The 22,025-nt window shown below is 33.5% G+C and overlaps 2 protein-coding genes and 1 long non-coding RNA gene across 15 annotated transcripts in view; 2 read left to right on the top strand and 1 right to left on the bottom strand.

Annotated features, from left to right (window-relative positions):
- Positions 1-17,985, top strand: part of LOC124949704 (Down syndrome cell adhesion molecule-like protein Dscam2) — a 166,382-nt gene extending 148,397 nt beyond the window's left edge. For 7 of the 13 annotated variants that reach the window (XM_047495285.1, XM_047495289.1, XM_047495287.1 and 4 more), the window contains 26 exons: positions 3,901-4,047; positions 4,496-4,636; positions 4,974-5,164; positions 5,530-5,770; positions 5,972-6,277; positions 6,358-6,627; positions 6,780-6,925; positions 7,019-7,454; positions 7,521-7,814; positions 7,892-8,125; positions 8,194-8,349; positions 8,446-8,516; positions 8,587-8,830; positions 8,917-9,063; positions 9,144-9,305; positions 9,375-9,591; positions 9,669-9,937; positions 10,016-10,204; positions 10,287-10,472; positions 10,542-10,989; positions 11,065-11,279; positions 11,404-11,572; positions 11,835-11,998; positions 12,357-12,459; positions 13,324-13,518; positions 14,028-17,984. In XM_047495285.1, coding sequence (XP_047351241.1) covers positions 3,901-4,047; positions 4,496-4,636; positions 4,974-5,164; positions 5,530-5,770; positions 5,972-6,277; positions 6,358-6,627; positions 6,780-6,925; positions 7,019-7,454; positions 7,521-7,814; positions 7,892-8,125; positions 8,194-8,349; positions 8,446-8,516; positions 8,587-8,830; positions 8,917-9,063; positions 9,144-9,305; positions 9,375-9,591; positions 9,669-9,937; positions 10,016-10,204; positions 10,287-10,472; positions 10,542-10,989; positions 11,065-11,279; positions 11,404-11,572; positions 11,835-11,998; positions 12,357-12,459; positions 13,324-13,518; positions 14,028-14,079 — 5,393 coding nt within the window. In that variant the 3' untranslated portion in view covers positions 14,080-17,984. Of the gene's footprint in view, positions 1-3,900; positions 4,048-4,495; positions 4,637-4,973; positions 5,165-5,529; positions 5,771-5,971; positions 6,278-6,357; positions 6,628-6,779; positions 6,926-7,018; positions 7,455-7,520; positions 7,815-7,891; positions 8,126-8,193; positions 8,350-8,445; positions 8,517-8,586; positions 8,831-8,916; positions 9,064-9,143; positions 9,306-9,374; positions 9,592-9,668; positions 9,938-10,015; positions 10,205-10,286; positions 10,473-10,541; positions 10,990-11,064; positions 11,280-11,403; positions 11,573-11,834; positions 11,999-12,356; positions 12,469-13,323; positions 13,547-14,027 lie in introns of those variants that run through there. The other 6 variants (XM_047495293.1, XM_047495290.1, XM_047495292.1 and 3 more) reach the window with 6 other exon arrangements.
- LOC124949705 lies at positions 9,644-18,361 on the bottom strand. The gene is made up of 3 exons (XR_007101140.1): positions 18,303-18,361; positions 17,845-17,907; positions 9,644-12,003 (listed from the first exon to the last, which is right to left on the bottom strand). It is a non-coding gene; the product is annotated as an uncharacterized LOC124949705 (long non-coding RNA).
- A 280-nt stretch (positions 18,362-18,641) lies between these two features.
- On the top strand, positions 18,642-21,943 carry LOC124949740 (tax1-binding protein 3 homolog). The gene is made up of 3 exons (XM_047495381.1): positions 18,642-19,028; positions 19,268-19,396; positions 19,476-21,943. The coding sequence occupies exons 1-3, from the start codon at positions 18,972-18,974 to the stop codon at positions 19,662-19,664; spliced, it is 375 nt and encodes a 124-aa protein (XP_047351337.1). The 5' UTR covers positions 18,642-18,971; the 3' UTR covers positions 19,665-21,943.
- Positions 21,944-22,025: the final 82 nt, after the last annotated feature.

Genomic DNA, 22,025 nt, shown 5'->3' with positions numbered 1-22,025 from the left:
GTCCCATACATATTTATGCCGCTTGGTTACACGTAACATGTACATATATAGATATACATATGTATGTGTATATAATGTATATATGTGTATACATGCATACATATATATATATGTGTATATAATGTATATGTGTGTATACATGCATATGTATATATATATATATATATATATATATATATATATATAATATATATATATATATATATATGCGGTAGCAGGGCTATCATAGGGAGAATCACCTCGTGTGTCGGGGCGTGATACGTTTGTTTCGTAACTAGGTGCAGAGAGAGAGAGAGAGAGAGAGAGAGAGAGAGAGAGAGAGAGAGAGAGAGAGAGAGAGAGAGAGAAAGAGAGAAGAAAGGGAGAGAGAGAGAATGCACACGCATGTAGCATGCAAGACAGCTGCTTACCCTACTACGGGGCATGCTCGACGACGTATACTCGCTGTTATCGTCCAGCATCCTCTTGGTCCAGAGAAATTCCAACGAGAATATCAGAGAGGAAGAGAGAGAGAGAGAGTAAGAGAGAACATTGTCTTTCGTCAAAGCTAAAGTTCCATTGATGCCTTATAAGCTTCCAACTAGAATCCTTTCTACTCCTTTCGAAAACAATGTATATCTATGGGATTTGTTCTAAAACGACATCTTACGTGAAATTCTTGGTGTTATTGTTGTTGTTGTCGTCGCTCTTCCTAACACGATCTTTTCGAAAATGACATCTTTAAAATGCAATAAAGTTTACACGTTCGATGGAAATGCACGCGCGCTCGTGTGTGTGTGTATTACGTGGTGCTACCGTTGAAAAGGATGAAAGTCTCGTGAAAGTAAAAGAAGAGAGTTTTTATAGAAAAATTTGTGAATTTTAACTTGTATATATTGTAAATAACAATAAATTGTTATTAATGTAGATAATTTATTGTTAAATAAAATAAAATACTTTAGACGTGTTTTATATTTCGTAATATACAATTCATAGAATATGTATATATATATATATATATATATATATATATATATATATGTATGTGTATTTTATTATATTATATTGTATATTTTTGATTGTTGAATAATATGTATGATTTTATTAAGTTAATAAAATATTTTGTTAATGAGTACTGTAATAAAGTTCTTCATTTTTAAAGTTAATAAAGTCTCTCGCACACACGTGGTGTACATACAATTACACATAAATGATCCACATACATACATCGCACAAGCGCACACATCTGAATTTTGTTATTTTCTTACTTCTATCTTTCTATCAACGCGTTCTAGAAAAGATTTATCGCATAGAGCGTAACAAAAAATATTAAAAAAAAAATTAAAAAAACATGAGAAGCATATCTCAGCAAATATGTTTTCTTAAACTTTATCGCAAACTCACAGTCGCACCGTTACATGTATTAAATCGGAAATTTACATCGATGAGAATCCACGTAGAAGCTACGTGAATCAGGTTTAACAAACGCTACTATAAAATTTACGCGGATGCTTCTGATGTAACACGTTACCCAGTATAAGCAGCTGAATGCATCAGGAAAGCGAGAGGATAGCACAATAGAGAAGATCTAGAGCGGACTGATGCGTATCGTATCTCACGACTCGTGTTACCACGCATTTGACGATGACGTTGACGACAGATGATGCTCTGACACTCGTCGATACACTTATCCTTCGGTTTCTGCGTTCACATGACAAGGATACTCGATAAAACTCGAACATTTTTTTCAGCGAAAAAAAAATTACGTGCGAAAGTTTTTTCTTTTTCTCTCTCTTTTTTTTCTTCTTTTCTTCATCAAATTTAAACCAATTCCATTTTTACACGTTGATTATCTATTATGATTTTTATTAGAAATAAATGAGACAAAAGAGATGATTTTTTTGTTTTTTATAAATAAACAGATACTTCCTTTATGTTCCTTGAAAAATTGTTATCAAATGCATAAGAGATTCTCTTAAGGAGATTATGTTCGAAATAATGTATATTGTATGTATACACGCATACTATATCAGTATTAATATAAATTATTTCTTAGAAAGTTCTAAATATTTTTTGATATATTAGAATGTTTTCTTAATATACGAGATGAAAGAAAAAGAAGTTTTCTTGCTTGAAGAAAGAAAAGGAATTTGATCGTGTGGTGTTCGGTGCGGGATCGAAACGCGAAAGAAAAGATGGAAAGGAAGAAGTTCAGGAGGAAAGTCGATAAAGTGTAGATTCCCGAGCATTTTCGAGAACAAACGTGGTACATATATACATACATATATACATACATACGTATGTACGTACGTGTCTTCGGAAAAAGAAAGAGAGAAAAAAGAAAAAAAAAAGAAAGATAGAGATAAAGATAAAGATCCGAACATACACGTCGTTCACCCTCTCTTGCATCCACCCCTATACTCTTTCCAAGTTACCTTCCTTCTACCGCCACCCTTCCCCACGCCACATATCCCCACGATTCGCTACCGTACCGCAACAAGACGGACCAAGTTACGAGAATACGGGCTATTTATCTCCGTATTTTTATTCCGTCCGCGAAGGCGATATTAAATTGCTTCTTTCCTACCACTAGCTTGTGCTGAATCCGTCTTGGGTTGGGTCGAAGAAGGAGTTTCTACTCTTTACCCAACGCAACTTTCTGATCTTCTCTTTATCTCTTTCTCTTTCTCTTTTTCTCTCTCTCTCTCTCTCTCTCTTTTCTATTTCTTCAGTTACGTTACGTCCTCCTTTTTCTTCCTTCCCTTCCTCGTTGTACGGACATTCCCCATACTTTCATATAACACGAGGATGCTGTAACTCGTGCGCGAAAACCGATGTCGTTGACATTTTACGAATTCCAAAGGACTCTGCGAATCCTCGTAGATAGAAGTCCGTAAATACAGGAACGTGTGTCTCTTCTCAAGATAAACGCTTTTAAATATTTTCCCGAAGAAACACGAAAAATAGAAAGAGAGAGAAAGAAAAAGAGAAAGAGAGAAAGAGAGAGAAGAAAAAAATAAATCAACGAAATATTTTGTAAATTCTTCGACGAAAAATTCTTAAGATGATTCCTAACGATGATATATTTTTCTTCATCGATTCGAAGAAGTTAAGATGGAAGGGAAGGTTACTATGAGTCGACGAATAATATACCTCCTATCTTCTACCGTATCAACTTGGGACGATGATCCTTCATCGGATCAGAATTGCCACGAGGGAAGAACGAGCTGCTTCCACTATGGACAATGTTTGCAGACAATTTAGAAGGAGGACGACAAACGTTTCTACTTGCTCCTGTACATGCTAGAACCTAGGAAACCTCTTTTTAAGAATGCCCTACGTATATTCACTTCATATGTGTGCGTTTTACGAAGAGAAAGAGAGAGAGAGAGAGAGAGAGAGAGAGAAAGAGTTATTGACCTTCATGTGGCTATTGCGTGATGAGAAAGAATTTTCTCGAGGTCAATTCTCTGACTGGTCAGAGATAATCAGGAAAGGGCGAAAAAAGGAGAGAGGGAGGGAGAGAGAGAGCGAGAGAGAGCGAGAGAAGAGAGAGGGTGAATCGAGCACCCAACTACTAGCCCCGTTGCTGCTGCTGTCCGATGGCTGAGCTAAATTGAAAATTTCACGCCTGACGGTATACGTTCGAGCCATGATTTGACGGGATTTCATCGACAGATGCCCGGACAATTTTGCATAACCTTTTAGATCCACGATAGCGAGGATAGAAAGGAAAAAAAATATATATTTTCCAATATTTATTTCCAATATATTGTTATTGTCTTATTTATTCAATTTATGAATACCAAGTTTCTTATATCGTTGAAAGATTTATCAACTATTAAACTTTATACTTTAAAGTTATGTAGTATATTAATATATAATATATTACATGGTCGATGTATCTCGATGATGTTTCAGGTGGAAGATTCGTGGTAACTTCGCAAGGCGATCTTCACATAAGGGCAGTCAGACCAGAGGACGGCAGAGTCACTTACTCCTGTCTGACCCTTCACGCTTTAACCGGTGAACGAAGGAAAAGCGAATCTGCCACTTTGACGGTCACCGGTTGGTATCTCACTCGAAGCTAATTCGCTTTCATTTATGGCTACGTGTCAACTCATTAAAATCGTTCATTAAACGTTTAGATAAATAAAAAAAAAAATAAAGAGAGACATGTGACGATATCTATATGTGTAAGTACATATATGTATATACATATGTATGTACATATGTATATATGTTGCAATATACTACAAAATTTTACTCTGAACTTCGTTCTTGTCGCTTTTACAGGATTCTCATTAAAATGTTTCTCATTTCTTTTTAATTGATTTATTTTTTTTTCTTGTTCAATTTTCTTTTTGTTTTTTTTTTTTTTTTTATTTTTCCGTTCATTCGCGAAAGGGAGGAAATAGAGATAAGCGTTGCTTTTAATTACACCGAAGATCCGATTACTTCTATTTTTTCTTTTTCTTTTTTTTTCTAAATTAATGACGTAACGATATCTTTTCAGAACCCACAACATCCATAGCACCGAGGCTGATGCAAAGATCGCAAATTGCTATCTCTGCGGAAAGCGGATCGGACGTGCATTTGACCTGTTCTGCCCAAGGAAGCCCACCACCGCAATTTACCTGGTATCGCGATGTTAACGGTTGGTTTGATTAGGAAATTGTTTAAAAAATTAAGAATATACTAAATTAATACGTTGTTCTTTCCATTATACTATCTAATCGAAATCTATACAAAATGTAATAAATATTTTAATAATATTATATAATAATTTTCGTATATAAAAGTTGATGTAATAAATATATATATATATATATATATATATATATATATATATATATATATATGTCTATGAATATAAATTTATGATTAATATGATTTATGATTAATAAGCTAACTCGAATTTTCAAGAATTCGTCGATTATATCATGATTGCTCATTTATCTTCATAGATATTTCAATCTCGATTGTTATTACAGGACAAGCTATACCAGTGGAGTCGTTCGGTAGAATTCAACTTTGGGGTGACCTGATGCAAATTCGTCGTGTGGACGCTCAGGATGCCGGAAGGTACATTTGTCGAGCAAGTAACCAACTAGGCGAACAACGAGCGGAAACGCATTTGTCGGTCACGTCGAAGTTGAACGCTAGAATTCAGCCTCGTCTCCAGGTAGACTTCTTTCTCACAGTAGAGATTTTAACGATTTAGTGACAACGACATACCTTTTTACAATTCTTTCAACTTCCCTTACAAAAGTAATCCTAAAAATTGTCAAATCCTTTTCTCTGTTCAACACTTGATTAAAGCATTTCTCCAAACGCCATACGATTTTATAACATCTTTTTTGATCGAGCAAACGAAATCGCTAAACTCTTCCTAGTGCGAACGTGAGAGGCATCAAAAACGTTGACAATAGAGAACAGCTAGCTCCCGTGCATTCCCACAAGTACCAGTTGAACTTTTCCAAAAAGGAATCGAATCGTTCTCTCCTGCTTCTCATTTTGTCTCGTCTCGTCTCGTCTCATCTCTCGTAGGTCGTCAATTCCGGTGAAACTGCAACGATGAACTGCACGGTCGAGGGTTATCCGGTCGAGAGCGTCGAGTGGTTGCACGATGGTGTATTGGTATTGACCGCTCAGGACACGAGAATCAGATTGTTGGCTCCCATGGTGCTCGTGATAGGATCCGTTGGCCGTAGAGATAAAGGGATGTATCAATGTTTGGTGAGGAGCGACAAGGAAAACGCGCAGGCAACCGCGGAATTGAAACTGGGAGGTATGTATATATATATATGTGTGTGTGTGTATTTATGTGTGTGTGTATATATATATGTATATATATGTATGTACGATTGTCAACTTAACTGGCTCTATCTCAAAGTACTACAGAATAACTCGGACCGAATTTTACGTCTCAATGTTCTGGTCTAAGACTGACAAAAGGGACTTTAATCTATGAGGACATTTTCATTTCCAGATACGCTTCCAGAATTGCAGTACACTTTCATCGAGCAAGCACTAAGGCCAGGACCACCTGTGTCTTTACGATGTTCGGCAACTGGTTCACCACCACCGTCCTTCACGTGGCTACTCGATGGTGAACCATTAAGTGAAATTGCAGCTGGACATAGATACGCTATAGGACAATATGTCGATCAATCCGGAGACGTTATCAGTCATCTAAACATATCGTCCGCTGGAACGGAAGACGGTGGACTTTATGCTTGCGTAGCTTCCAACACATTGGCAAAAGTGGAACACGAAGCTAGATTAAACATATATGGTAACTAAACTAGATATTCTCTTGGTTATATAAAAGAATGACATAGTTATTGAACGATCGTATGAACTCGCTAAATTTAGGACCACCCTATATCCGATCGATCGGTCCTGTACGTGCTATAGCTGGTATGGATATGACTATAACTTGTCCTTATTCCGGATACCCAATCACGACGGTTGAGTGGTCGCGTGGTGGCGTTGAACTACCATTGGACATAAGACATCGCGTTGACAGCGGTGGTCATTTAACTATCGGTCACGTTGATCCAAATGATGCGGGAACTTATACTTGCAAAGTACGAGCTCGATCGGGAGAAACAGCCAGCAGGGATATCCGACTCACCGTGAGCAGTAAGTTCTAATGATAAGATACTAATCTTTCGTATAATCGATTGAAATAATTTGATCAAACGATCCGAAAGATATGTTCTATTCTGATCGAAAGCTAATTTAAGAATAATAAATTCAATACGAGAAACTTTATTGAGTTCTTTTTTTCGTAGGTCCACCCGTTATGAGTCCCTTCAATTTTCCTTCGAACTTGCAAGAAGGTAGTCGAGCTCAAGTCACTTGTAGCGTCATATCAGGCGATCTTCCTATTTATTTTTCTTGGTTGAAAGATGGCGAGCCTTTGCCTTCTTCTCTTCGAGTAAGTAAATACATTCTATATTTTATAAAATATCGTGAGACTCATAAATAGCAAAAAAAAGAAAATGATTAAAAACATTTTTTATTCATGAAGATCGAAGAGAGAGGTGCTGAATTCTTCAGTCTATTAGTCTTCAAAGAACTTTCATCTCGGCATAGTGGCAAGTATACTTGCGTAGCAACGAACAACGCGGCCAAGGTCAATCATACCGCCGAATTATTAGTCAAAGTGCCACCACAATGGATCTTCGAGCCACAAGATGTAGCAACTCTTCTTGGCAACCAGTTGAACGTTCATTGCGAGGCCAAAGGCTTCCCACCACCTCTCATCGCATGGCTTCGCGCCAGAGGCAGAACTTCCAACGATTATCAACCCCTAGTTGATGGTCTCAATGGTAGACTAACTATATTACCTAATGGATCTTTATGGACAGCATCTGCGGGACCGCAAGATGAAGGTCATTATCTTTGTCGAGCTAACAACGGTATTGGCTCTGGATTAAGCAAAGTGATTTATGTTTCTGTACATGGTGAGTAAATATTTGTTAGAAAAATATCTAATTAGATATATTTCTCTATTTTGGAAATTTTCACAGAACCCGCGAGATTCGAATTTCAAAGTAAAAACGTGACAATTCGTCGTGGCGAATCTGTCACTTTAGATTGCACGGTAATTGGTGACAATCCGATAGAAGTACAATGGATGCATAATAGCGATCGATTGGATACGAATAGTCACAGGCTTAGTATCAGTCAAATAAAAACTGACAATGGTTTGAAATCTCAATTATCTATCAGTAGTAGCGATCGACAAGATTCTGGTGTCTATAGATGTACTGCTAATAATGCATATGGTAGAAGCGAGCATCTTATCTATCTAGCTGTACAAGGTAGTAATTTTTCTTTAAATCAAATTATTCTTATAATGAGTCAAGAAAATGAAAATCCATTTATGCCTATTGAACAGAGAGACCCGATCCACCTGCTTCTCTTGAAGTCATAGAAATTGGATCACGATCTATAAGATTGTTATGGAAAAAGGCTTTTGATGGGAATAGTCCTATAAGAAATTACGTCATACAATATCGATCTCTTAGTCATGGTATAAACGACGATTGGAATCCTGCGAAAACTCACAATGTTTCTTACTCACCAGGAAATCCTAACATTGCAAGCAATGCTATACATCCAACGCAAAATGGTATCTATCTGTTTTATCACGTATCTCTTTGTGTACAATTTATTGTACACAAAATACTTGTTCGATAGGCCTGTCACCGTTTGAAACAACGAGCGACGATCAAGAGGTAGCCCTGGTCGGTGGTCTTCATCCTGCAGTCACCTATACTTTTCGAGTATTCGCAATAAATTCTATCGATGCTAGTGCTCCTACTGAACCTGTAGTAGCTAAGACTCAAGAAGAAGGTATGCGGACAAGAAAAATATCGATTATTTGAAAAACAAAAGATAAATAATAACAATTTATTCCCTAATATTACATATTATTTATCTTTAAAACAGCACCTACTGAACCTCCACAAAATATCAAAGTACAATCGGCAGGACCTGGAGAGCTTGTAGTTAGCTGGCAAGTAAGTATTTAACATGAAATCTTTTCAAAACATTTAAGTAAAATATTCTAATCTTAGGATATCTTTCTAGCCACCTCCTAAGGAATCATGTAATGGAGACCTTTTGGGCTACATAGTAACTTGGTCGGAACATTCATCCTCGACATCGGGTGTAAATCAAAGCAAAAGCCTTACGGTGAATGGCTGGGCAACCACGAAAGTACAGCTCACTGGTCTGAGAAAATTTACCAAGTATGACATATCAATCAGGGCTTTCAATAGCATAGCTAGTGGCCCGAGTAGTACGCCTATAGTTGGAACTACTCAGGAAGGAGGTAAAGTATCCGAAATAAAATGTTAACAAAAATAGAAATATAACGGATCAAAAAATTTAAGCTAAAATTGATCGAATCTAACATAGTGCCAGAAACACCTCCTACACAAGTCACATGCGTTGCACTGTCTTCTCAATCCGTTAAAGTATCTTGGAACGCACCACCTCCTCATCAGCATGGCGGAATTATTCAAGGATATAAAGTTTATTACAGACCAGTGCCTACTGATAACAGTGAGTGATCCAAAGGAAATGACAATTTTTCAAAAGTAAAAAATTTTTAAACTAAATCATTAATTATATCATTTCTTCAGTGGATATTTCAACGGTGGGTGAAGTAAAACGAACATCAAGCATAGAAACTTATCTGCACACCTTGTATAAATATACGAACTACTCTATCAGAGTCCTGGCATACACGGGAGCTGGTGATGGTGTATTGAGCCAACCAATTTATTGTATGACAGAAGAAGATGGTAAACTATATCAATATATATTTTAACGGTAATATCCGACATGAAATTGACATGTTTTCTAATCAACAGTTCCTGGACCTCCAGCAGGCATCAAAGCTTTAGCATTAACTGCAGAAAGTATACTGGTATCATGGTTACCACCTTTACAACCTAATGGCAATGTATCCAAGTATACCGTTTACAGCAGAGAAGCTGGTTCCAGTAATCACAATACTCATACTATGCATGAACCTCCATCATCACCAACTGATACTCTTACCATGGAGTTACGTGGTCTAGTTGAAAGGTGCTAATCACAAAACTTAAATAATTCATTTAACATTCAAATGCATAATTTTCCGTATAATGTTTGATACATTTTAGACAGCTGTACGAATTCTGGGTATCCGCAACAACTGGCCTTGGAGAAGGGGAAGCAACTACTATAGTAACGCAAACGACAAATACCAGAGCACCTGCAAGAGTAGCTTCGTTTTCGCAACTCTTAAGAAGGGCTGTCAAATCATCAATCACGTTATCTTGTTTGGTTGTTGGCAATCCTACACCACGCCCAATTTGGACTTACAGAAATGGTCAAGTATCAACTGGCAGGCACTACGAATATACGCCTGATGGTCATCTCCATATATGTGGTCCGTTATTAAAATACTAATTGACAAGTTTAAAATCAACAAATCGTAAAAAACGACATTAATTATTTCGCATTTTAGCGCTAGAACAATCTGTAGCTGGAAATTATTCTTGCTCTGCTAATAATCAATTTGGTGAAGATTCTATAACTTACACATTAGTAGTGGTCATGCCACCGAGATCACCAACCTTGGAACTTCAGTATACAACAACAAATAGCATAAGACTTCGATGGAATCATCCTGACAATGGTGGTGCTACTATTCAAGGTATCGTTTAAAAAAAAAAAATAAACGCTTTAAAAATATCAAATAAAAGAAATCAAATAAAACATATATTCGTCATTCATAGGATATGTGTTAAGTTATAAGAGAGATCAAGGTGGTTGGGAAGAAATCGCATTATCTCCGGAACAAACCGAGTTCATATTAACCGGCTTAAAATGTGGATCATCATATCTGGCTCATCTAACTGCTCATAATCGTGTTGGCACTGGAGATCCAAGTTCATTGATAAGTGCAACAACTAAAGGAACTGGTACAAAATTGTATTTTATAAGAAATACAACAAATTTTACATATTCTTCATCACTTAACGTCATTTTAGCTCCTTTGTTACCGAAAGAACGAGATATCATATCAGCGAATGGAACTTCCGTAAAACTAAACTTATTATCCTGGCCAACCGGAGGATGTCCGATTCAATACTACACTGTTGAATATCGTAGACGTATTAATACCGAATTATGGATCCTAGTAGCTAGTAGGGCTACCGAAAATCTTGTAATAAGAGATTTAAAAACTGCCTCATGGTATAGCTTGCGTTTAACTGCACATAACGATGCCGGATCTACGCAAACTCAAATGGAATTTGCGACGACTACGTTAAGTGGAGTAAGTATTGGACCACCAAATGATCTGATCATGGAAGACGATGTAAAGAAGAGTATACCAAACCACAAAGTACTCTATGTCGTCGTACCATTAGTCTGTGCTATCATCCTCATCATATCAGCTATCATCCTAGGATATGTCATGCTCAAACGTAGCGGCAGGTGAATACCAATAAAACCATATATCTTTCGCAGAAAGAATAATTACAAAAATAAATAAACTCTATGCTTCTCTAGGTCCAATTATCTGGGGGAGATTCTGCCTGGTCAACAACAACAGCAACAAACTGGACTTGGTTTGGTGCAACAACAACAACATCACCATCTATCAAGCTGTATGTCTACGGTGCAACTAAAGTCTACGGCAGAACGAGACAACAGACGTAATCATCAAGTATATACGAGTTCACCGGTTAAACAAGAAAATCACAAATCGAATGATCATGGATCAGGTACGATCTCATTGACTAAATGATATTCTGACTCTAATCAAATTTCTTTCAATATTTTTTTATTTCTTTACTTAAAAGAAATGATTTTTTTTTTATGAGATAACATGCAATATTTTATTCGCAGAAATGTATGAAATCAGCCCATACGCAACGTTCAGTGTACCAGGAAGAGAAAATCGTTCTGTGACAACGGCAACATTAGATTATACGATGCAATTTAAAACGTTTGGTCATCTCGAGAATGAGGACATCAATACTATCGATTATGAAAGATCCAGCGTAGATTTTGAAAGGTAATCAATCCCACACTTCCTCCTTCTTCTTCTCCTTCTTCTCCTCCTTCTTCTTCTCTTTCGCCTTCTCCTTTTCCTTCTTCTTCTTTTTCTTCTTTTTCTTTTTCTTTTTCTTTTTCTTTCTCTTCTTCATCTTCGTTTTCGTCTTCATATACGGCTTCGTCTTCATCTTCCTCTTCGTCTTTGTCTATCTTTTTCTCTTTTTTCTGGCTCTTCTTTCTCTCTCTTTGGTTCCTCCTTCTGGTATTGCTTTCACGTACAGGTCCAAAACTCCTAGGTGGCATAAACAAAGATACTTCCCGAGCATCGCTGAAGCAGAGAGCAAACTTCGTTCGAGTCGACAAGGTTCCGGTAGTGATACTTCCGGTAGTCCTTGTGGCGAATGTGCCGGGCCTAGTTACAGAGTGCCGGTCAAACCTTGTAGAGGTAATCTTTTAATTATAATATTAATAAGAATAGTTATTTTGAATTATTTAATAATATATTAGATTTACTAATGAATTTTTTCAGTTTAAGTAGAAAATTATTTTTAAATACTTTCTTTTGAAAAAATTAATTTTATTAATTTTATAAATAAAACTTATTTTCCTAAAAATTATTTTTCAATATAATAATTATCTTCTTTTTAAAATAATGTCTAAATTAAAAGAAAAAAAAATTATTTACATAAAATAGGAATAAAACTTTTTCGATAGATCATTTTGATAGTTCCAGGATTTTTATGAAGTTCAATTCAAAATATCGAGAAAAAAAATATATAATAACGAATTAATAACATTTGCAGATGTATTTTCACGAGGTGTGGAATCGAGCACGGAATCTAACAACGAAGGTTCACCATCGCTCGCGAGACGACGAAGCCGACAACCGAGCCGGTCCACTCGCAGGTAGCCAAGGTTTGTTTGTTTCCACTAGCACTCACTCCTGACTCTTCGATCCTGATCTCTCACGGTCTCATAAGTTTCATGTCGATGCGAAGGAGATGTGGAAAAATATTATCGATTCTATTACTTTTCTTTTCTGTTTTATGTTTTTTTTTCCTTCTTCTTAATCACTTCAACGAAAGTACTAAGCGTCAATCCATTCATTTAACATTTAATGAAATTTTTCTCTCGACAAAAACAAATTCAATCATTTTCCACGTCTCCCGTTACAAAAACGAAACACGGTCCAAGCCTCAGCCTCGATTCGACCTGCGCGTTCTTCTCGTTATTTCATTTTAATCATGACAAATTGCAAAAAAAAAAACATAAAGGAAAAACTTCAACGATAAGATTAAAACGTGCAGGCAGTCTCGAGGATAAAAAGAATCGTCATTCACGCATACGCATATCATTCATCATTCCATTACTAACACGCGCTAATAAAAAATAAAATAAAATAAAATAAAATAAAATAGCACGAATTAGGTTCACGTCGTTGCACCCCGCCTTGGAGTCTTATCTCGTAGATACAGCCATCTGTATTTTGACCATTCTGGTCAGCCATCAATTCTAAAAAAAGAAAGAAAGAACAAAAAATGCAAAAAAAGAACAATACCACCGACTACCAATTATGTTTCTCTCTCTCTCTTTCTCTCTCTCTCTCTCTCTCTCTCTCTCTCTTTCTCTCTCTTTTTCTTATTTCTCTCTCTCTCTCTCTCTCTCTTTCTCTTTTTCTACCTATAAAAAAAAAAGAAAATCTTTTTTTCAAACTCGTTGCGTTCAGAATTTTCTCCACATTTTTCCCCTTTTCTGATCTGTTATACGTAGTTCGGTGGAGGACATGACGCTGTTGCCGCCAAGCGGGTTCAGCGACAGCCGTGAATTGAGCGACGTGGAGTGCGATCGTGACCGTGATCGTGATCATGAGCGTGAGCGTGATTGGCAGGGCCTGTCCGTCGGGGCCCGCCATGGCGGCAGCTTGGGTAGACTCCCAATTGAAGCCGTCGAAACTATGCTCGCTAGGTATCGACACGAACCTCCGTAGACCGTAGTAAGCTGACACGATGTCAAATCTCTCTATATTCGAGTTCGCTTATATCAATTGCGCCGCGTTATTATAATTACAATTAGCCAAAATGAAATATTCGCTACGAAATAACAATTCTATCTTTCTCTTCTCGATCTTTCAATAGTATTTGACACTTGATCGATCGTCCAACGATCGGAAAGGTTAAAAAGAAAAAAAAAGGAAACAAAAGAGGAAAAAAAAGAGAGAAAAAATTGTTACATTGCGTTTCTTATATCATCGCAAGTGCAAAACTATTTCAAAGATCGATGCCTTTGATTTGTTTAGATCCAATTTTATACAATAAATCCTTACTGATCCTAAATTTTATTTATAAAATCCCCTAATTAAACCCACGATGATACATATTTACACGAGGCTGATTGTGCACGCAATATTGTTTGTGCGTTAATAACACATGTTAATGATAAAATAAATCCTTGAAATAATTATTTCTACGATGCAGGTACCAACAAAGGAAGGAACAAGAGAGACAGGAGTTCACCATACACGTATGATCCAGATTCGTTGGCACGACCAAGAATCTTCGTGGGACGATGTGATGAATCATCATCGTTGAAATTTCATCCTTCTTTAGGAAAAAAAGTAATTCGTCGGCCGGGTGTCTCTCCGATTCCCCCTCGAATGATAGTAAAATATAGTATAGTTTCGATGTAAAAGATGATACTTTTTAATTATCGTTCGTAAAATTCGAGAGAGTGAGAAAAAAAAGAAAGAAAGAAAGAAAGAAATAAGGAAGGAAAGAGAGATAGAGAGAGAAAGAGATAGAGAAAGGAGTATGACGACGTGCGAATCAAGTGCAATTCGACCGTTTATATTTGCAACATGAGAACAAAAGAAAAAAAGAAAGAAAGAAGAAAAAGAGAGAGAGAGAGAGAAAGAGATAGAGAGAGAGAGATAGGTAAAGAAAAAAAGAATTAAAAAAAGACGATCTTCGTATCATTACTGCCGTCACGTTGATACATTTTTTAATCTACATACACCACACACACACACACACACACACACACACACACACACACACACACATATATATATTTTACGTAAATCTCTATTCGAAATGAGTAAAAACGCGCGAATTTAAAATGCGCGAGTATACTTAAGACGAGCAATGCGATCTGGAAAGTATCAAGGTGACTTTGAAAATGAATAGACTGTCTTTTGTTTGTAATTTACATTTGCTACTAACGATTTAAAAGAAAAAAGAAAAAAAGAAAAAAAGAAAAGAAAAAGAAAAAACGGAGAGGAAAAAATAAAAAAAAGGATAAACATAAATAATATATCGTCTAATATTTTATCGCCGTTATATACTACATATATCGCGCGTCGAGATCAATTTTCATTTTCTCGAATCTATCCGCACGAGAATAATTCTTCCAAATATACGCGAGGGTGGGTGGGTGTGTGTATGTATGTATGTATGTATGTGTATACCGATGATATGTTTATCATCCTCATGACGACGATCGATCGATCGAACGCGTCCTGTAGATGTTAGGATATGGCCAGGCCATCTCTTTATTGTACAATTATAAATTACGCTATTACAATAATAATAATAATTACAATAATAATAATAATAATAATAAAAATAATAATAATAATAAAAATAATAATAATAATAATAATAATAATAATAATAATAATAATAATAATATTAATAATAATATTAATAATAATAATAATAATAATAATAATAATAATAAAATATCGATCTATTCATATGTCTGAATTCTGTATAGTTTTATCGCGTTTCTTCGTTTTTACTGCCACAAAAAGACGAATGTAAAAGATATATCGATTATTTAATAACACAATACTCGTCATGGCGTTGAGACGAAGCTAATTCGAAAGATTGATGATAATAATATAATTATCGAGTTAAGGTAAAGCTAAAGTGTAAATAAAAAAAGAAAGAAAGAAAATAAATATGAAAAATTTTCGAACGCAATAGACACGGAAAAAAGAGAGACAAATAAAAAAAAAAGCAAATAAGAAAGACGATAATGCACTTGTGAATTTCTCTTAATGCGATTTTCACTTTACGATTTTAATTTTGTTTCTTAGCATTCTTCGCGATGAATGAATGACTCTCATCAAAAAAAAAAGAAAATCTGAATGCTAACCGATTATGTTAATTTCCGATTGTGAACTTTGTTATAAAAAGAAAAGAAAGAAACAAAAAAAAATGAAACGAGAGAAAGAAAGAAGAAATGAAACGAAACGAACGAACAAAACGATCATGATCATGTCAAAGGTAATTTGTAGGCGTATCGATAGTACTTCTACCTTTGTATGTATGTACATACAAAACGAATAGGATCCTACGAGTCTGTGTGAACTGTCAAGCGTATACATATATATAGTGTCTTGAAAAGAAAAAAAAGAAATTAGAAAAAAAAAAAAGAAAAAAAAAATAATAACTCATAAAACGAATATGTGAAAGTTTATCAAACTGAAAAATGCCATTGAATTTGTAGCGACCGACATGGACGACTTCGAAAGCATTGCACAACATTATGGCCAATTAATTATATATATTTAATATACATATATATATATATATATATACACACATATACATATAAATATTCGGTCCTCCGGTTTATTGCTGCGACAAAGTGAGACTGAGGCGAACTAATTACGCTTATTAGTTCATTTCTGCCAAAGGATCCTTCAAATTTGCTCGTCTGTGAGGAATTCGCATTCTATAAAAATGGAGGCATGCTCTGTATTATTTATGATGTATATCCTTTGCTTTGCGAAAAAGACAAAGGAAAAAACAACATGAAAAAGAAAAAAATAAAAAGAGAAAGAGAAAGAATGAGAAAGAGAGAGGGAGAGAGAAAGAGAGAGAGAGAGAGAGAGAGAGAGAGAGAGAGAAAAGACTCGCAAACGCGCGTAATAAATACAAAATACAAACTGCCAAAAATAAAAAAAAAAAATAAAAGATCAATCGACAAGACAGGGTGAATGATACTTATCGAATTAAAAAATACATCCTCCTGAATGTCGATACTATACAAATTTTATGTTCAAACACGCAGATTATATCTGTATGTATATGAAAATTACAGTTCCTTCGTTTTTTCGAAACTTTTCATCTATAAATATCTTAGTAGATCTGTAAGCGTACTATCAACTGTATGTGCTCCTATTTTTATTTTATTTATTTATTTATTTATTTATTTATTTATTCATTTATTTATTTGTATTATTACTTTTTTCTTAACGACAAGTCTGATAATATACTCTCGATATACTATACTTTGAGATAGTTTTATCGACCAATTTATATATTATATAGATATGTACACAATATACAGCGAATAATATTCAGTATATCGAAAAATAAGACGATTTCCTCATTCGCTCTTCATCCTCGTCCAAGATCGCCAAAACGAAGTCGTATTAAACTTTGATATACTTCGAGTATAAAAGTTTTTTGTTTTTTAATATCGACTTCCCTAAACGTAAAACTTTCATATCGTAGCGTATTACAGAGTATGCCTCTTACGTGTTTTAAAGCGCCATGTATGATAAATAGAAGTTAAGAAAACATCGATTAAAATAAAAAATAAAATAAAAAAATAATAAAAAAAAAAAAAAGAAAGAAAATTAAGCTAAGTTTTATCGAGGGGAACGACGAGAGGAACCACAGACATCTCTGCAGATGGTGCTCAATTATAATAAATGATTAATTATAAGATACTATAATGAAAGAATGTTGTTATTATTTTCTAGAAAGTACTTTGTAGATACGATTCCATATTGACGATTTCGATTTCATACAAATTCCTTCGAATTTTAATATTTATCAGGAACGATATGCGTAGCGATGTAATGTCCTTCAATTCCTTTTCTTTGTTTCTGTTTTTTCTTTCTTTTTTTTCCTTTTTTTCTCTAAAGCGAAACTGTAAACTTCACATTTAATAAATCCTATATGGGTACATATACCTGTATGCGTATTATGATCGCGTCTAACGTGAAAACAAAACAAAAATAAAAATAAAAAAAAGATCTGTGACATAGCGTAGCTATGACGGACGAATAAAAACTAGTTATACACTAAACACTTCTCCGAAATTTTTCTTTTTTTAACCTATCTCTTATTACATCTGTAATGAAAGGATTGAGATTGTTGTAAAAAAAGAAGAAAGAAAAAAAAATTATATCTCATATCTTTCAGTGAAATATCAATGATGACAATGATCGAAGAAAACGTAGTTTTATTCAACATATGTATATATGTACTTACTTACGTAATGAATGTTACGTAGTATGCATAAAAATACAATGTTTACCACACTGAGGATCAACTGTAACTGAAAATAAAAGTCCAGGTAAGTCGATAATATATCGATTTGATAACAACGTTAGAAACATTGTTTGTTTATACTTTGTGCCATTATCAAGCCACCGAAAACGAATACAATTACAAATACATAATTTTAATAAGTTCAGGATAAATTTTAATAAGTTTAAGATTACTGAAATTTATGATAAATATATATTATACTATATATAAATGTATAGAATGATATAATAGAATAAATTTTGTAAAGTCTGTTTTTCGAAATTAATCGCTGAGATTCATGTTTAATGTTTTAAAGGGCAATCAAAAGTTACGTTTAACAAAATTTCTTATAATTCGTCTAAGGTACATGATTATTATTATTTATGCTATCGGAGAATATTATTAACATTAAAATTAACTTACAAAAGAGCAACAAATATTGTGACGACTTTCGATTAAGTCTAACTTAAAATGGCGCCGAGTGATCAACTACGCAGATAAAATTGGCGCTCAAACTATATATCGCAACGCCATCTGCAATAATATTGTATATTATAAAGAGGTATCTGAAAGAATTTTTTGGGATAATATGTAAATTGTATTTTTTAATTTATTTTTTTTTTTATTTTAAAAAGAGTTTCTTAAATTCTCCTTGATACGTATTAATAATTTATTTGACGAAATTGTTTTTTTATAAATTATTGACTAGCAAAACAAGGTTGAACGTTCTTTATGGTGCCATCTAGCGAAAGAAGCGATTACTAAACGACAACACAGAATGCAATATTGTGCATCGATATTCTTAACTACGCTGAATAAGACCGTATGTCGACTAACACAGCTCAATTAATATCTTAAGCTTACTCAGGGAATGCATTGTATGCATAATTAGATAAACAAACGAATGAAAGCTAATAAATAAAGTAGCGTTGTCGATACTTAAGCGGTAAAAGTTCAAAAATATCTAAATTCTATTTTCGTTTGCATCTCGTTGATTACTTTGACGTATTTAGGGCGTGTGTGATTCGTGTCATCGCGAAATTTAGACGAATTTTTTTAACGGAACCAAGTGTAAAAACAAAATTCATCATTATGTGCGCAAAAATGGCTTTTCAACATCAAGCGGGTACTGCGATGGAATGTCTAAGTGTGAGTTCTATCAGAATTATAATTTTGTTTATTTAAAGTATACCTTTGATTGATTAATTAGTTGTATAAAAATTTACATTACATATTCAAATACTTGGCTTCTAGAATAATGTCCTTTATTTACATCTTATCTACTAAGAAATTATTTATAATCTGAAGAGAAAATGCAGAAAAGTATTATAACATTATTTCTATATATGGTTATAAAAAATGTAAAAGATACATTTATTTTTCTACAGATACCTATAACTTTACATAAAGAAACTGAAGTTAATGAGAATGGAGAAGAAGTTATGAAGTGTGGCTTTAAAATTGGAGGAGGAATAGATCAAGATTTTCGAAAGAGTCCACAAGGCTATACAGATAATGTATTATAATAATATTTTTTTAAATAATAATTATAAAGATAATAGTTATCTAAGTTCTATAATAATGTTACTATTTCAGGGTATATATGTAACTGAAGTTCATGAAGGTTCACCAGCAGCTAAGAGCGGTCTTAGAATGCATGACAAAATTCTACAGTGCAATGGATATGATTTCACGATGGTTACTCATAAAAAAGCTGTTTCTTATATAAAGAAACATCCAGTATTAAATTTATTGGTAGCCCGCAAAGGTGTAACCAGTACTTAAGTTGGACCAAACAAAAAATAAAAGCTAATATTTATTTCATATTTCATTTTGATAAAGCTGATTCATTTGAGCATCGTGTCAGATAAATGTCAGATAATGAGCAACGGCATAAAACTCATCAAGGTCAGTGTTTTCAAGATAATGTATCAATTGACTTTATCTGTATGATAAAAAAAAAACTTTTGACGATCAAATTTAACAATTTTTGACAATGTGAAAATTGTTTTATAATATCAAACATCATCATATGAGATGTACTAAAATCACTGAGTGACACGGTGCAATGTGATGTTTTCCGTTTTCTAAAGACTTTATTTTTGGTAACAATAATTTAGTTATATTATATAATCATGAATACTTTAATGGTTAATAAGTCTCAGTATCAGGCATAAAATTAATTAAATTTGACTGCACTGTGGATATAATATTGAGCCATTAGATCAATGCGATTATATAAACATCCTGTTATAATTTATTGTTATTGATGAAAAGTATGAATTATATGTACACTATCTGATGTGCACCATTAATGTTATTAACAGTATGAATTTGATACGTTAAAAAAACGTTAGAATTATACTATGAGTATAATGAAACAAAAAAGAATTTACAAAGAATTTTAAAGAATTTTCATAACCTAAAAAGGTGCCAAATTTTCAACGTATTAAAAATTTCTTATTACTATAATTAAGTAATATACAACAAAAGTTATTATATCAAGAGATATTAATCTTATTCTACTTAATTTTATAAGTAAGACAATTATGAACATAAGTTTTGAATATTATCTTATACAATGATCCACGATTAAAAATATGCCTGAAACAGAACAAACAAAGGCCAAAGCGTTTCAATAGAATACGAACTTAATGCATTTTTTAAACAATTTTGAAATTTCTACATAAAAATTATAGTATCCCTATCATACTATGAGAGACGATTTCAAAGATCGTTTACAAGAAATATGATGAAAATACTTATAATACAATTTTATTATGACTTAAAATTTTACAAGAATGTGATTAAGTAATATATGAGATTTATTAGACAAGAAATATTAGGGTGCATGTAATAGCGGAATTTCTAAGCATTTCATAAATTAAGATAACTATGTTTTTTTTTTTGTAGTATAACTACATTAACACAAGAATGCTTCATAAAAAAATCAATAATTCATTTTTATTCCCAATTAAAATTTTAAAGTTTTTAATACTTTTATACGAGCATAAAAATAATGTTTTTTTACTTTACTACTAACTTCAGATACATTGCATATTATAAGTGAAAAAAAAAAAGAACAAAAGTTCCTGCACCAACGCGTGACTTCCTTTTCTATTTCCAATTATAATAGTAAAGGCACTGTAAATGCGCTGCTTCTCATTACATCATAAATATAAACTTTAAGCCATAACTGTGAAGACTAGTCTATGAACATCAGAACTATAAAAGTTCAGTCACAAACATAAAATACATTAATTATTGTATATGATACAATGTATGTGGGAAAATATTATGTAATAGAAAGCCCATAATGCTAAAAATTAGGTCCACTATTTTGGTGACAAAGTAAAATTGATTTGTAACAAAATATTAAGATTAGTTCGCATATAATGTTATGAGAAATGTTATTCTTTAGGTTGGCATACATATACATACATATATACATACATACATACATACATACATACATACATACATACATACATACATACATACATCATACATACATCATACACATAAAGACCTTTTTTTTAGATCTTGATGAAAGCAATTCTGTGTTGTAGATACTAACGTATATATATTGCTTACAATAAGTTTTCTATATCTATATATACAGTAATTAATACAATTATCATTCACACCTATTTATTTTTAAATATGAAATTGCTATACTTTAAGTACGAACATATACTGATATTCGTATATATATTTTTTATACATCACGATATATTTGCTTCTTAAAAGTAGAAATACTTTTCCAAAGAACCAAAATATTTGACCTGAAGTTTATGCTGGGGCAATACGACGATTTAAAAAGCCAGCTTTTAATAAACATTGTTTTTCAAAATGGTTGGCACAGTTAGTATATTTGCGAGTATGTATCATAACTCCTGATATACATAATTAAGGTACAAATACCGTGTTCTGCATAACGAATTTATAAACATTTACATTATGATTCAATCTATTATACAACATTTCGTATTGATTTATATATTTTTTATTTTGTCACACAAATTGTAGATGAATACCGTGATGTTATTAAAAAAAATACCAAAGAAATTGTTAAAAATATTTTCGTCGTTCGATACTTTCCCCGTCATCCTCTTCCGAATATTAAGTTTATTCGTAATTTACAAT

This window comes from Vespa velutina, chromosome 6, assembly GCF_912470025.1.
Source record: "Vespa velutina chromosome 6, iVesVel2.1, whole genome shotgun sequence".
NCBI lineage: Eukaryota > Metazoa > Arthropoda > Insecta > Hymenoptera > Vespidae > Vespa > Vespa velutina.
The sequence above is the reverse complement of the archived record's forward strand: the minus strand, read 5'-3'. Positions and strand labels throughout refer to the sequence as shown.

Excerpts from the sequence above, each read along its gene's own strand:
- LOC124949740 (XM_047495381.1), top strand. The coding sequence starts at position 18,972 with ATGTGCGCAAAAATGGCTTTTCAACATCAAGCGGGTACTGCGATGGAA. Across the intron at positions 19,029-19,267 it reads CTGCGATGGAATGTCTAAGT|ATACCTATAACTTTACATAA; the intron begins GTGAGTTCTATC and ends ATTTTTCTACAG. Across the intron at positions 19,397-19,475 it reads CACAAGGCTATACAGATAAT|GGTATATATGTAACTGAAGT; the intron begins GTATTATAATAA and ends TTACTATTTCAG.